General features: G+C 44.5%; 1 protein-coding gene across 3 annotated transcripts in view; it reads right to left on the minus strand.

The window, feature by feature from the left end:
- LOC138979839 (keratin-associated protein 10-2-like) overlaps positions 1–13,471 on the minus strand; it is a 68,579-nt gene that overhangs the window by 37,760 nt on the left and 17,348 nt on the right. For all 3 annotated transcript variants that reach the window (XM_070352592.1, XM_070352590.1, XM_070352591.1), the window contains 3 exons: positions 8,292–8,354; positions 6,970–7,050; positions 3,685–3,771 (listed from right to left, as the gene is read on the minus strand). In XM_070352592.1, the coding sequence (XP_070208693.1) occupies positions 3,685–3,771; positions 6,970–7,050; positions 8,292–8,354 (231 nt within the window). The remainder of the gene's footprint in view (positions 1–3,684; positions 3,772–6,969; positions 7,051–8,291; positions 8,355–13,471) is intronic.

The following is a 13,471-nucleotide window of genomic DNA, read 5'->3' on the forward strand; positions in this document are numbered from 1 at the left end:
GCCTTACCACTAGGCCAACCGTGCCGGTATCTGTGTCATGCTTAACAGGCTGAAAAAGTAGGTTTCTGTAGAAAGAGGGCAGTTTTCAAAGTCCTATGAAATCGGTGCAAGACATGCCTGGGTGAAAACCAGTGATGTACATGGTACAACAGGGTTCTAGCCACGAAATATGGGCACTCACTTGTCTTTGTAAAATGACACACTGATAAGTAATGCCCTTACCAATTAAATGGAGTGACTTGGATAAGACAAGGGCATTTTGATGGCTACAAGATGTTGTTTCTGCCAGGCAAGTGGTTCAGAGTGTTGCAGTGTATCTCTTCAACATCATCAGACTGAAGGAATGGCTTCAAGCAATTGGCAGAGTACAGTTACGACAATGTTATGGTCGTCCTACAGTTACCACAACAATGAAGGATCGTTACATCCAAATGAAGGCCAAGCAGCAAATAAAGGTTACTGAAAAGGCAGCAGGCATCAACCATGAGCTGCCACCAACACTGTTGTCAGTGTTCCAAATTGCTTATACGCTTTCAACTTTAGTGAAAGACGTCCAATCCGCAAAACAACATTGCCTGCAAACCATCGAGTTGCCGACCAAGCCTGTCGCACTCAACATTTTAGGTGGTGACGTCATCGTAGGGCTTAGTTCTTGTTTACAGATGGGTCCCGCCACTTCTTGGATCCTGCTGATGGACGCATCAGTGATTTGAGGCATCGCAGAGAGCGCTTTGCAGATGGCGCTATTCCAGAACGAAATCGTTTGATGGTGGCTCTGTGGTGGCCCGGGGAGAGATCACCTTACGTCGTATGACATCTCACTTCCAATTAGTTGTTATCTTAACTAGTGATCTGTGCCGGGGTAAGATTTTGCAGTTCTTCGTTGTAAGAGACACAACTGTTGTGAATTTGAAAGTACATGTGGAGGGTTGTCTAGAGTAACAAGCTCTCGCGTTGTTTTCGCTGCCATGTTTGAAAAGAAATTGTCTGTAGACATTCCTTAGTTAGTGAATAAAACACTAAAGAATTTTTTTAATAATTCAACCTTGTCATTTCTGTGTGGCATGCGTTTAAAAAAGTGGCCCTTAACGTTTTTTGAAGAGTATATATACGTACATATATTTGGATTCAGGATATGATAAGGAATACGAAGCAATAATGTTTAAATCTTTTAGCCAAAATTTGATTTGTTCCCAAATTTTGATGTATTGATTAAATAATAGATTTTGAAGCTTCCGAGATGCAATAACCGCAATAAATGCTATCCCATAGCCCGGACTGAGTCAAAGAATGTTTTACCAAAATGTCAATCAATTTGATTGAAAAAATGGGTCGTGACAGTGTCGCCTTAACTTAAATAAACACCCGGATATATCGTCATCAAAGACATTTGTCGAACAAAATATAAAAATCTTACGGCGATATCACCTGGAAAAATTTGGAAGAAAAGTTTCGTGAAGATCTGTTCAGTGGTTTTTCGGGAATCGTTCTACACATACACACACACATTCACACATACGCCACCACCCTCTACACATACACACACACATTCACACATACGCCACCACCCTCTACAAATACACGCACACATTCACACATACACCACCACCCTCTACACATACACACACACATTCACGCATACACCACCACCCTCTACACATACACACACACATTCACACATACGCCACCACCCTCTACACATACACACACACACATTCACACATACGCCACCACCCTCTACACATACACACACACATTCACACAAACGCCACCACCGTCTACACATACACACACACATTCACACATACGCCACCACCCTCTACACATACACACACACATTCACACATACACCACCACCCTCTACACACACACACACACATTCACACATACGCCATCACCCTCAACACATACACATTCACACATAGGCCACCACCCTCTACACATACACATACACACATACGCCACCACCCTCTACACATACACATTCACACATACGCCACCACCCTCTACACATACACACACACACATTCACACACTACCCTCTACACATACACATTCACACATACGCCACCACCCTCTACACATACACACACACATTCACACATACGCCATCACCCTCTACACATACACTCACACATACGCCACCACCCTCTACACATACACACACACACATTCACACATACGCCATCACCCTCTACACATACACACACACATTCACACATACGCCATCACCCTCTACACATACACTCACACATACGCCACCACCCTCTACACATACACACACACACATTCACACATACGCCACCCCCCTCTACACATACACACACACACATTCACACATACGCCACCACCCTCTACACATACACATTCACACATACCCCACCACCCTCTACACATACACATTCACACATACACCATCACCCTCTACACATACACACATACGTCATCACCCTCTACACATATACACACACACATTCACACATACGCCACCACCCTCTACACATACACACACACATTCACACATACGCCACCACCCTCTACACATACATACACACATTCACACATACGCCACCACCCTCTACACATACACATACACATACACATTCACACATACGCCACCACCGTCTACACATACACATACACATTCACACATAGGCCACCACCCTCTACACATACACATTCACACATACGCCACCACCGTCTACACATACACACACACATACGCCACCACCCTCTACACATACACACACACATTCACACATACGCCACCACCCTCTACAGATACACATGCACATTCACACATACGCCACCACCCTCTACACATACACACACACACATACGCCACCACCCTCTACACATACACACACACACATTCACACATACGCCACCACCCTCTACACATACACACACACATTCACACATACGCCACCACCCTCTGCACATACACACACACACATTCACACATACGCCACCACCCTCTACACATACACACACACATTCACACATACGCCACCACCCTCTACACATACATTCACACATACGCCACCACCCTCTACACATACACACACACATTCACACATACGCCACCACCCTCTACACATACACACACACACATTCAAACATACGCCACCACCCTCTACACATACACGCCACCACCCTCGTCTCGACTCGAAGTCTATCTGAAAACATTTAGTCAAATCATGACTAAATGAAGGCTTGGATTCCCATTTGAATGCTTCATAAAGCTTAAAGAGGAGAAGGAAACAGAGCTGTTCATTACGCTAATGTCTGTCAATGATATGGGTTAGTCCTCTTCATGAGCTAGAGCTGTTCTCCTGTTCCGCACATCTTAAAACCTGACACATTGGCCTGAGTGCTGTTGTGCCGCAGGGTCCAGCGTGAACTCATAACTTCACAGGTCTCACAACAAAATATTTTAAAGTGAGACACAAACATGGCTGATCACTCAGTTGTTTTGAGACAAGGTTGGTTTAAAAAAAAACACGCACACATATATATATGTTTTTGATTTGCTTAATTTAATTGATTCGAGGGATACTCGTACACGCATAGAAACAACACTGCACGGATAGACAGACAAATCACCACACTTACACACATCGGAGGAGAAGAAGAATAAAGAAGAAAAAAGAGAAGGGTTAAAGTGATGGGGAGGGTACTGACCGCCACACAGCGACCGTTGGTGCACGTGGCTCCAGCACAGCACGTCGAGGCGCTGCACGTCGCTAGGCTGCCAGCAGGCAAGCAGGGCTGTACATATCACAACAACACCATAAACACAAGCCTGGTGAGGCATGACAACAAACACAATTAACAGTCAGCATGGTGAGGCATGACAACAAACACCATTAACAGTCAGCATGGTGAGTCATGGCAACACAACACCATTAACAGTCAGCATGGTCAGTCATGACAACACAACACCATTACAAGTCAGCATGGTGAGTCATGACAACAAACACCATGAACAGTCAGCATGGTGAGTCATCTTCTGACAACACCATTAACAGTCAGCATGGTGAGTCATGATACACAACACCAATAACAGTCAGTATGGTGAGTCATGGCAACACAACACCATTAACAGTCAGCATGGTCAGTCATGATACACAACACCATTAACAGTCGGAATGGTGAGTACTCTTCACACAACACCATTAACTGTCAATATGGTGAGTCATGATACACAACACCATTAACAGTCAGCATGGTGAGTCATGATACACAACACGTACCATTAACAGTCAGCATGGTGAGTCATGATACACAACACCATTAACAGTCAGCATGTGAGTCGTGATACACAACACCACTAACAGTCGGAAGGATGAGTCATGACAACAAACACCATGAACAGTCAGCATGGTGAGTCATCTTCTGAAAACACCATTAACAGTCAGCATGGTGAGGCATGACAACAAACACTATTAACAGTCAGCATGGTGAGTCATGGCCACACAACACCATTTTGTTTGTTTGTTTGTTTGCCGTTAACGCCCAGCCGACCACGAAGGGCCATATCAGGGCGGTGTTGCTTTGACATATAACGTGCGCAACACACAAGACAGAAGTTGCAGCACAGGCTTCCTGTCTCACCCAGTCACATTATTCTGACACCGGACCAACCAGTCCTAGCACTAACTCCATAAGGCCAGACGCCAGGCGGAGCAGCCACTAGATTGCCAATTTTAAAGTCTTAGGAATGACCCGGCCGGGGTTCGAACCCACGACCTCCCGATCACGGGGCGGACGCCTTACCACTAGGCCACCGTGCCGGTTTCACAACACCATTAACAGTCAGCATGGTCAGTCATGACAACACAACGCCATTAACATTCAGCAAGGTGAGTCATGACAACACAACACTATTGACAATCAGTATGGTGAGTCATGGCAACAAAACACCATTGACAGTCTGTATGGTGAGTCATGACAACACAATAGTCGGAATGGCGAGTTATGAAAACACAACATTTTTAACATTGTAAGCTCTCCTTAACAGTGAAACAGTCTGAGAACTTGCATTGTAAACTCTTCCTAAGAGTGAATCAGTCAGAGAGCTTCCATTGTAAACTCTCCCTAAGAGTGAATCAGTCAGAGAGTTTCCATTGTAAACAGTGAAGCAGTCTCCGAGCTTTTATTGTAATCAGTGAAGCACTTATGAGCGTTTACATTGTAAACTCTCCCTAAGAGTAATGCAGTCTGAGAGCTTCCATTGTAAACAGTGAAGCAGTCTTTGAGGTTTGATTGTAATCAGTGAAGCACTATGCTTACATTGTAAACTCTCCTTAAGAGTGAAGCAGTATGAAAGCTTCCATTGTTAACAGGGAAGCAGTTTGAGAGCTTCCATTGTAAACAGTGACGCAGTCTGAGAGCTTCCATTGTAAACAGTGACGCAGTCTGAGAGCTTCTATTGTAAACAGTGAAGCAGTCTGAGAGCTTCCATTGTAAACAGTGAAGCAGTCTGAGAGCTTCCATAGTTAACAGTGAAGCCGTCTGAGAGCTTCCATTGTAAACTGTGAAGCCGTCTGAGAGCTTCCATTGTAAACAGTGAAGCCGTCTGGCTGCTTCCATTGTAAACAGTGAATCCGTCTGAGAGCTTCCATTGTAAACAGTGAAGCCGTCTGAGAGCTTCCATTGTAAACAGTGAAGCCGTCTGAGAGCTTCCATTGTAAACAGTGAAGCCGTCTGAGAGCTTCCATTGTAAACAGTGAAGCCGTCTGAGAGCTTCTATTGTAAACTAGCAGTCAGGCCCGGCTTCGCCCGGGTGTTTCTGCTCTCCCCTCTCTCAGAAACCTCTCGAATCTTATTCCAATGTGGATAAGAAAAATGACAGTGTGAGCTCATACATTTGGATGTATAGGCAAGGCAAGTTTCTATTTGGTTCAACGTGTTCTTCGTGATTTGTTTACCCCTTCTCACACCCACTGTAGTTACCGTCTGATCAAAGCACGCATACCTCATGAGTGAGCGCGTCATACCTTTTTGAACAGGGGAGAGAAATCTGTAAATTCTCGTGATCTTCCACTGAGGCGATCGTTTCGTAAACATTATTCGCGATGATCTGGAAGGCAGGGAGGGGGAGCAGGGGGCAGGGTTAGTGTGTGTGTGTGTGGGGGGGGGGGGGGGGGGGGGGGGGCGGCGGGATGATAGCGGGCGGGGGGTAACCCTTGAGAATGACACTGGTTTGATGAGAGTTACCTCCCTTCCGTGGGTGACAAAGCATGACTTACCTCCCTTGCACTATATAGACTGTATTGATAGATGGGGAGGGTAATTATCCGAGGAAGGAAACAATGTCTGGAGAAACTAAAACCCAGGTGCACATTTGTGGGTCCAGGGCAGTGTGCATGCAAAATATCTTGTGCTTATCTTTTGCCATCTCTGAGGTATGGCGATCACAGACAGACAGACACACACACACACACACAGACAGACAGACACTCTCTTTTATTTATATGTATAGATAGTGAAGCAGTCTGAGAGCTTCCATTGTGAACAGTGAAGCAATCTGAGAGCTTCCGTTCTTAACTTTTCCTACGAGTGAAGCAGTCTGAGAGCGTCCATTGTAAACAGTGAAGCCGTCTGAGAGCTTCCATTGTAAGCAGTGAAGCAGTCTGAGAGCTTCTATTGTAAGTAATGAAGCCGTCCGAGAGCTTCCATTGTAAACAGGGAAGCCGTCTGAGAGCTTCAACTGTAAACAATGAAGCCGTCTGAGAGCTTCCATTGTAAACAGGGAAGCAGTCTGAGAGCTTCCATTGTAAACAGTGAAACAGTCTGAGAGCTTCTATTGTAAATAATGAAGCCGTCCGAGAGCTTCCATTGTAAACAGGGAAGCCGTCTGAGAGCTTCAACTGTAAACAGTGAAGCCGTCTGAGAGCTTCCATTGTAAACAGTGAAGCAGTCTGAGAGCTTGCATTAAAAACAGTGAAGCAGGTTGACACTGACCAGACAGAGGCCGAAGGCACAGACCAGGTTGGAGCAGCAAGGACTGCTTGTTCCGCATCCCGCTGTCAGCGTTTGCAGGCACTGCACACACACACACACACATACACACACACAGAAGACAGGCGTTCCTGAGGTCATATGATTGAACTGTGACCGGTTACCGTTTGTGAGGTGCACCTTTCCCCAAACTGAATGAACAATAACACTTTTAAACACTTTACTGACCCTTCTTTAATCCTCAGTGTAATTTTGGAAGCAACATTATATTTTGCATCGCCCTAGTGGGATCTATAGATCTATATAACCCTGGTGGGATTTCCAAATCAAGGATCGCTAAATAACTAAAAAGAAACCACGCACATTCTAAACAGTAGCCGGTGTAACACGAAATTTTTACTCCACGAAAAATTTACTCCGGAGTAAATATTTCGTACGAAATTCTTACTCCGAGTACACTTTTCGTACGAGAAAAGAACTCCCCAAGGCACGAAAAAATTACTCCCTCCACGAAATTTTTACTCCCCATTTTTTTCACTTCCAGTAAAAATCTCGTACGCAAAAATGGGATGCGGGCGAAGGGATAATGCCAATAAGTGATCTCGCGCACACGAATGTCGCGCTACCCTCCTTCCACCCCTTCCACCACCAAGACTAACAGGGGACAAGGGAGTAAACATTTCGTACACCTGGCATGGGAAGTTAAATTGCTTGTGTTTGGGTGAAGTAATTTATTCGTTATTTATTCGTCAGGGGAGTAACATTTTTGCACGAAATGTTTACTCGGAACTCACCTGTCTTGGGGAGTAATTTTCTCGTGTAATGGGGGAGTGCTTTTTTCGTAAAGGGAGTAACTTTTTCGTACGAAATGTTTACTCCGGAGTAAAAATCTCGTGGGAGTAATTTTCTCGTGTTACACCGGCTTGTACGCTAACCTTGACGGGAAAAATCGTCCATGCGAGATTTTGTGAGTTGGGATTCTGTGATTGAGACCGTGAACTCGACAAGTTAGAACTGTCTTGCAAATAACCTATGTAAAAACACATTCACACAGACACAGAAAGACGCGACCAGAGACAGACAGCAAGACAGCCAGCCAGACAGCCAGCCAGACAGTTAGACTGAAGGACAGACCAACAGACAGACAGTAAGACTGAAGGACAGATCAACAGACAGACAGACAGATAGACCAACAGACAGACAGTAAGACTGAAGGACAGTCCAACAGAAAGACAGACAGACAGTAAGACTGAGGGACTGCAAACAGACAGACAGACAGACAGTAAGACTGAAGGACAGAGAGACAGACAGACAGAGGTGGTTACCGATGTCGGGTTAGCCGGGACAGCCGGGGCAGGCGTGGCGGACACAGGGTCGTTCGCAGTGCTCTGTGCAAACAATCATCACTTTCAGTGAGCAACATTCAAAATAATAAGAGAATGAAATCAAGTCGCGTAAAACGACATCAATACATATAGTCAACCTGTCAGCATGAAAGTAAAGTTATATCGACGTGAAAACCAAAAGTCTGTCATCACCAAGACTACTACAGCTAAACAGAGACGGATTTTTTTTATACTTTTTGACTTTCTGAGCTTGTTTTTAATCCAAACATAACATACACTGAGCACAAAAAGTTAAGGATATTTTTTCAGTGGTATAGCCCAGATGTTAAACAGCAGTTTTTTGGTCAGAAATATACGTGTATTTGAAGATCAGTCTTTCTTCTGCTCAAAAATGTGTTTTTGGAATCTGAGCAATATCTGGGTATGACGTCACTGGTCCGTGACCACGCCTACCCTCAAAAATGGCGTTTTTTGACGGCATGATTTACTTTCAACCGTCGAAACAGTGACTTAAACATGATATTTTACATTATTTACATCCGAAAGTTTATTTGGTGTCTTACCTAACAGTTCATATACATTTCGTTTAAATCTGTCGTGCTGTCAGGCTGATCTGGCGACCACAAAACTGAAAAACAGCAAAACATCCATGGTGTTTATGGTGTTTTTGCTGGGTAGCTGCAGTTGATATGCAATAAATCTAAAACTACAAATAGCAGCCTCTCCAAATTTCACAGAACGACGACAAAGACCCTCATCTGGATTCGCGCTAGTACTTGGAGCAAACAGAACCCGAGAATGGACGTTGTAACGGTTTTCCGTTAAAAATTTGCAAACGTTCGTAACGTCCTGAAAGCAAATGTGACATGCACGCAACTTTGTATACTTTGCCAAAAATGGTGTCATTACATGTGTGCCAAGTTTCAGAAGCATTCGTTCATGGGCTCAACAGATATAGCCTTCTGACTTTGAAGAAATAAAAAGTAACATCTCACTCCACAGCGCTGTTCTATTTTTAGACGATGACGTCTGCAAAACTCATATCAAGGTGGCTGAGTGATCAGGACTTTTCTTTCTTTATTTGGTGTTTAACGTCGTTTTCAACCACGAAGGTTATATCGCGACGGAGTGATCAGGACACACACTTTACACTATCAAGGTTAATTGCACAAAGCTCAGCGATTGAAACCTTTTTCCTTTATAAGATCTGCTGTTAGGTGTGTTGTTTTTAAATTTGTCTTTGGCATGGTGTTTTGGTGTGCAAGCGAGTGAGTTTATGCATCTGTCTGTCAGTGACTACGTGTGTGTTTGTATGTGTGCATGATAAAATAAATAATCCGAAGAGCTCTAAATAATTATCCTTTTTGAGTTTGTGTCTGTTCCCGTAGCTTGATGTTCACGATTTACGAATTTAAGGGACAACCAAAAAGGCGTTCTCTCTGTGTCATAACGGACAGATAACGGTTCTCTGGAAAGGAAGCCGTTATGACCTCGAGACAATGCTCTTACAGACTCTTAAAAACCTGGCGATGTCCATCTCCACAGCTCCATTTCGTAGCATTCCAACTGTCTGATTCGTCACAGCAAATGCCAGATTGTGTCTCACCGCTATCAAGACGACGATGAGAAAAACCCAGTGTTGCCTCCATCTGACGTCATATTTGTTTAATTATATGACGTCATGTCTTCATTCTTCTGTCTTTGTGATTCTTTGTCTTCTTTACTTCTTTCTTTTACAGCACAGCTGTGTTCAAAACACGTGAACAGTTCTTTTCTGCAACTGCTACTGAGCACGTCGTTCGCATCATCCGTGAAAGCTATACGCATCCTATCGGAGAACGAGAAACAAAATTATAGAAAAAGTCCTCAAAAAAAGTTGCGCGAAAGACACCAGGAACAGTATTTTTCACCTCTTTTCAAACGATCATAACTTTTGAGCCCATGAAAGAATGTTTCTGAAACTTGGCACACATGTAATGGCACCATTCTTTGCAAAGTGTACAAGTTAAGTGCATGTCACTTGTGTTTCTTGGACGTTACAAACATTTATAAATTGTTAACGGAAACCCGTTACAACGTCCATTCTCGGGTTTTGTTTGCTCTAAGTACTGGAACATATATGGATGAGGGTCTTTGTCATCGTTCTGTGAAATGTGGAGAGGCTGCTATTTGTAGTTTTAGATTTATTGCATATCAACTGCGGCTACCCAGCAAAAACACCATAAAAACCATGGATTTTGTGCCGTTTTTCAGGATTGTGGTCGCTCTCCTTTACACGCTGGATCAGCCTGACTGCGCGGCGGATTTGAACGAAATTTATATGACTTGTTAGGTAAGACACCAAATAAACGTTTTGGTGTAAAAAATGCAGAATATCATTCAGTTTAAGTCACCGTTTCGACGGTTGAAAGTGAATCATGCCGTCAAAAAACGCCATTTTTGAGGGTAGGCGTGGTCACGGACCTGTGACGTCATACCCAAATATTGCTCAGATTCCAGAAACACATTTTTGAGCAGAAGAAAGACTGATCTTCAAATACACGTATATTTCTGACCAAAAAACTGCTGTTTAACATCTGGGCCAGACCACTGAAAAAATATCCTTAACTTTTTGTGCTCAGTGAATGTATATAGTTTTGGATTCAGGAAAATATGAAGATTACAGTGAAAAACAATGTAATCATTTTTAAATCTGGAAGCGAAAATGTAATTTTAATCAATACTTTGGTTAGCAAGGATAGTAATTAATTGTTAAGCTTCAAAGCAGAAATGCAATCCCGTAGTCAAAGAATGTTTCACCAAAGTTTCAATCAATCTGCTTAAAAATTAGGTCACCACAGTGCAGCCTCAACTTTTGCAAAAGGCCGGATATGACGTCATCAAAGGTATTTGTTGAAAAATTGGAGAACATTTTTTGCACCGGGGTATTATCTGGAAGATCTTACATGTAAATTTTCATAAGAAGATGTCCGGTAGTTTGCCTGGACTTGCTCCACACATACGCACAGACATTCACCATCATCTCGACTCGATTCCTGGTCTATGTTAAAACGTTCAGTTAAAATTGACAAACTGTAAAAAGGCTTGGTTTATCATTTCAATGCTGCAATAAGCTCATTGAAGATTGGAGAAGAAGAAGATACAAATTCATGACACTGAAGTCTGTCAATTATAAAATGACTCCTTTTTGAGCTAGAGTACTTCTGCGTCTTGAGCTACAGCTGGTCTGTCTCCTCTGCCTGAGCTACAGCTGGTCTGTCTCCTCTTCCTGAGCTACAGCTGTCTCGTCTCTTCTTCCTGAGCTACAGCTGGTCTGTCTCCTCTTCTTGAGTTACAGCTGGTCTGTCTCCTCTTCCTGAGCTACAGCTGGTCTGTCTCCTCTCCCTGAGCTACAGCTGGTCTGTCTCCTCTCCCTGAGCTACAGCTGGTCTGTCTCCTCTCCCTGAGCTACAGCTGGTCTGTCTCCTCTCCCTGAGCTACAGCTGGTCTGTCTCCTCTCCTTGAGCTACAGCTGGTCTGTCTCCTTTTCCTGAGATACAGCTGGTCTGTCTCCTCTTCCTGAGCTACAGCTGGTCTGTCTCCTCTTCCTGAGCTACAGCTGGTCTGTCTCCTCTTCCTGAGCTACAGCTGATCTGTCTCCTCTCCCTGAGCTACAGCTGGTCTGTCTCCTCTCCCTGAGCTACAGCTGGTCTGTCACCTCTCCCTAAGCTACAGCTGGTCTGTCTCCTCTCCCTGAGCTACAGCTGGTCTGTCTCCTCTCCTTGAGCTACAGCTGGTCTGTCTCCTTTTCCTGAGATACAGCTGGTCTGTCTCCTCTTCCTGAGCTACAGCTGGTCTGTCTCCTCTTCCTGAGATACAGTTGGTCTGTCTCTTCTTCCTGAGATACATATATACAGCTGGTCTGTCTCCTCTTCCTGAGCTACAGCTGGTCTGTCTCCTCTTCCTGAGCTACAGCTGGTCTGTCTCCTCTTCCTGAGCTACAGCTGGTCTGTCTCCTCTTCCTGAGCTACAGCTGGTCTGTCTCCTCGTCCTGAGATACAGCTGGTCTGTCTCCTCTTCCTGAGCTACAGCTGGTCTGTCTCCTCTTCCTGATTTACAGCTGGTCTGTCTCCTCTCCCTGAGCTACAGCTGGTCTGTCTCCTCTCCCTGATTTACAGCTGGTCTTTCTCCTCTTCCTGATTTACAGCTGGTCTGTCTCCTCTTCTTGAGCTACAGCTGGTCTGTCTCCTCTTCCTGAGCTACAGCTGGTCTGTCTCCTCTCCCTGAGCTACAGCTGGTCTGTCTCCTCTTCCTGAGCTACAGCTGGTCTGTCTCCTCTTCCTGAGCTACAGCTGGTCTGTCTCCTCTTCCTGAGCTACAGCTGGTCTGTCTCCTCTCCCTGAGCTACAGCTGGTCTGTCTCCTCTTCCTGAGCTACAGCTGGTCTGTCTCCTCTTCTTGAGCTACAGCTGGTCTGTCTCCTCTTCTTGAGCTACAGCTGGTCTGTCTCCTCGTCCTGAGCTTCAGCTGGTCTGTCTCCTCTCCCTGAGCTACAGCTGGTCTGTCTCCTCTTCTTGAGCTACAGCGGGTCTGTCTCCTCTTTCTGAGCTACAGCCGATCCGTCTCTTTTGTCAGTCACAGCTTCGCTGAACACGGGCACGTCGGACCGCACACTTTGAAACCTAGCACCAACCCACATTGAGCTGAGTGCTGGGCATGAATGTTCGGGTCTCGAAGTGCGATTCGTTTAAAGTAAAACACAAAATGTCTGATGATGAGATGTTTTAAGTTAAGCTTTTTATATTTAGTCAAGTTTTGACTAAATATTTTAACATCGAGGGGGAATCGAAACGAGGGTCGTGGTGTATGTGCGTGTGTGCGTGTGTGCGTGTGTGCGTGTGTGTGTGTGTGTGTAGAGCGATTCAGACTAAACTACTGGACCGATCTTTATGAAATTTGACATGAGAGTTCCTGGGTATGAAATCCCCATACTTTTTTTTCATTTTTTTGATAAATGTCTTTGATGACGTCATATCCGGCTTTTCGTGAAAGCTGAGGCGGCACTGTCACGCCCTCATTTTTCAACCAAATTGGTTGAAATTTTGGTCAAGTAATCTTCGACGAAGCCCGGGGTTCGGTATTGCATTTCAGCTTGGTGGCTTAAAAATTAATTAATGACTT

This window comes from Littorina saxatilis, linkage group LG11, assembly GCF_037325665.1.
Source record: "Littorina saxatilis isolate snail1 linkage group LG11, US_GU_Lsax_2.0, whole genome shotgun sequence".
In the NCBI taxonomy this organism is placed as follows: Eukaryota; Metazoa; Mollusca; class Gastropoda; order Littorinimorpha; family Littorinidae; genus Littorina; species Littorina saxatilis.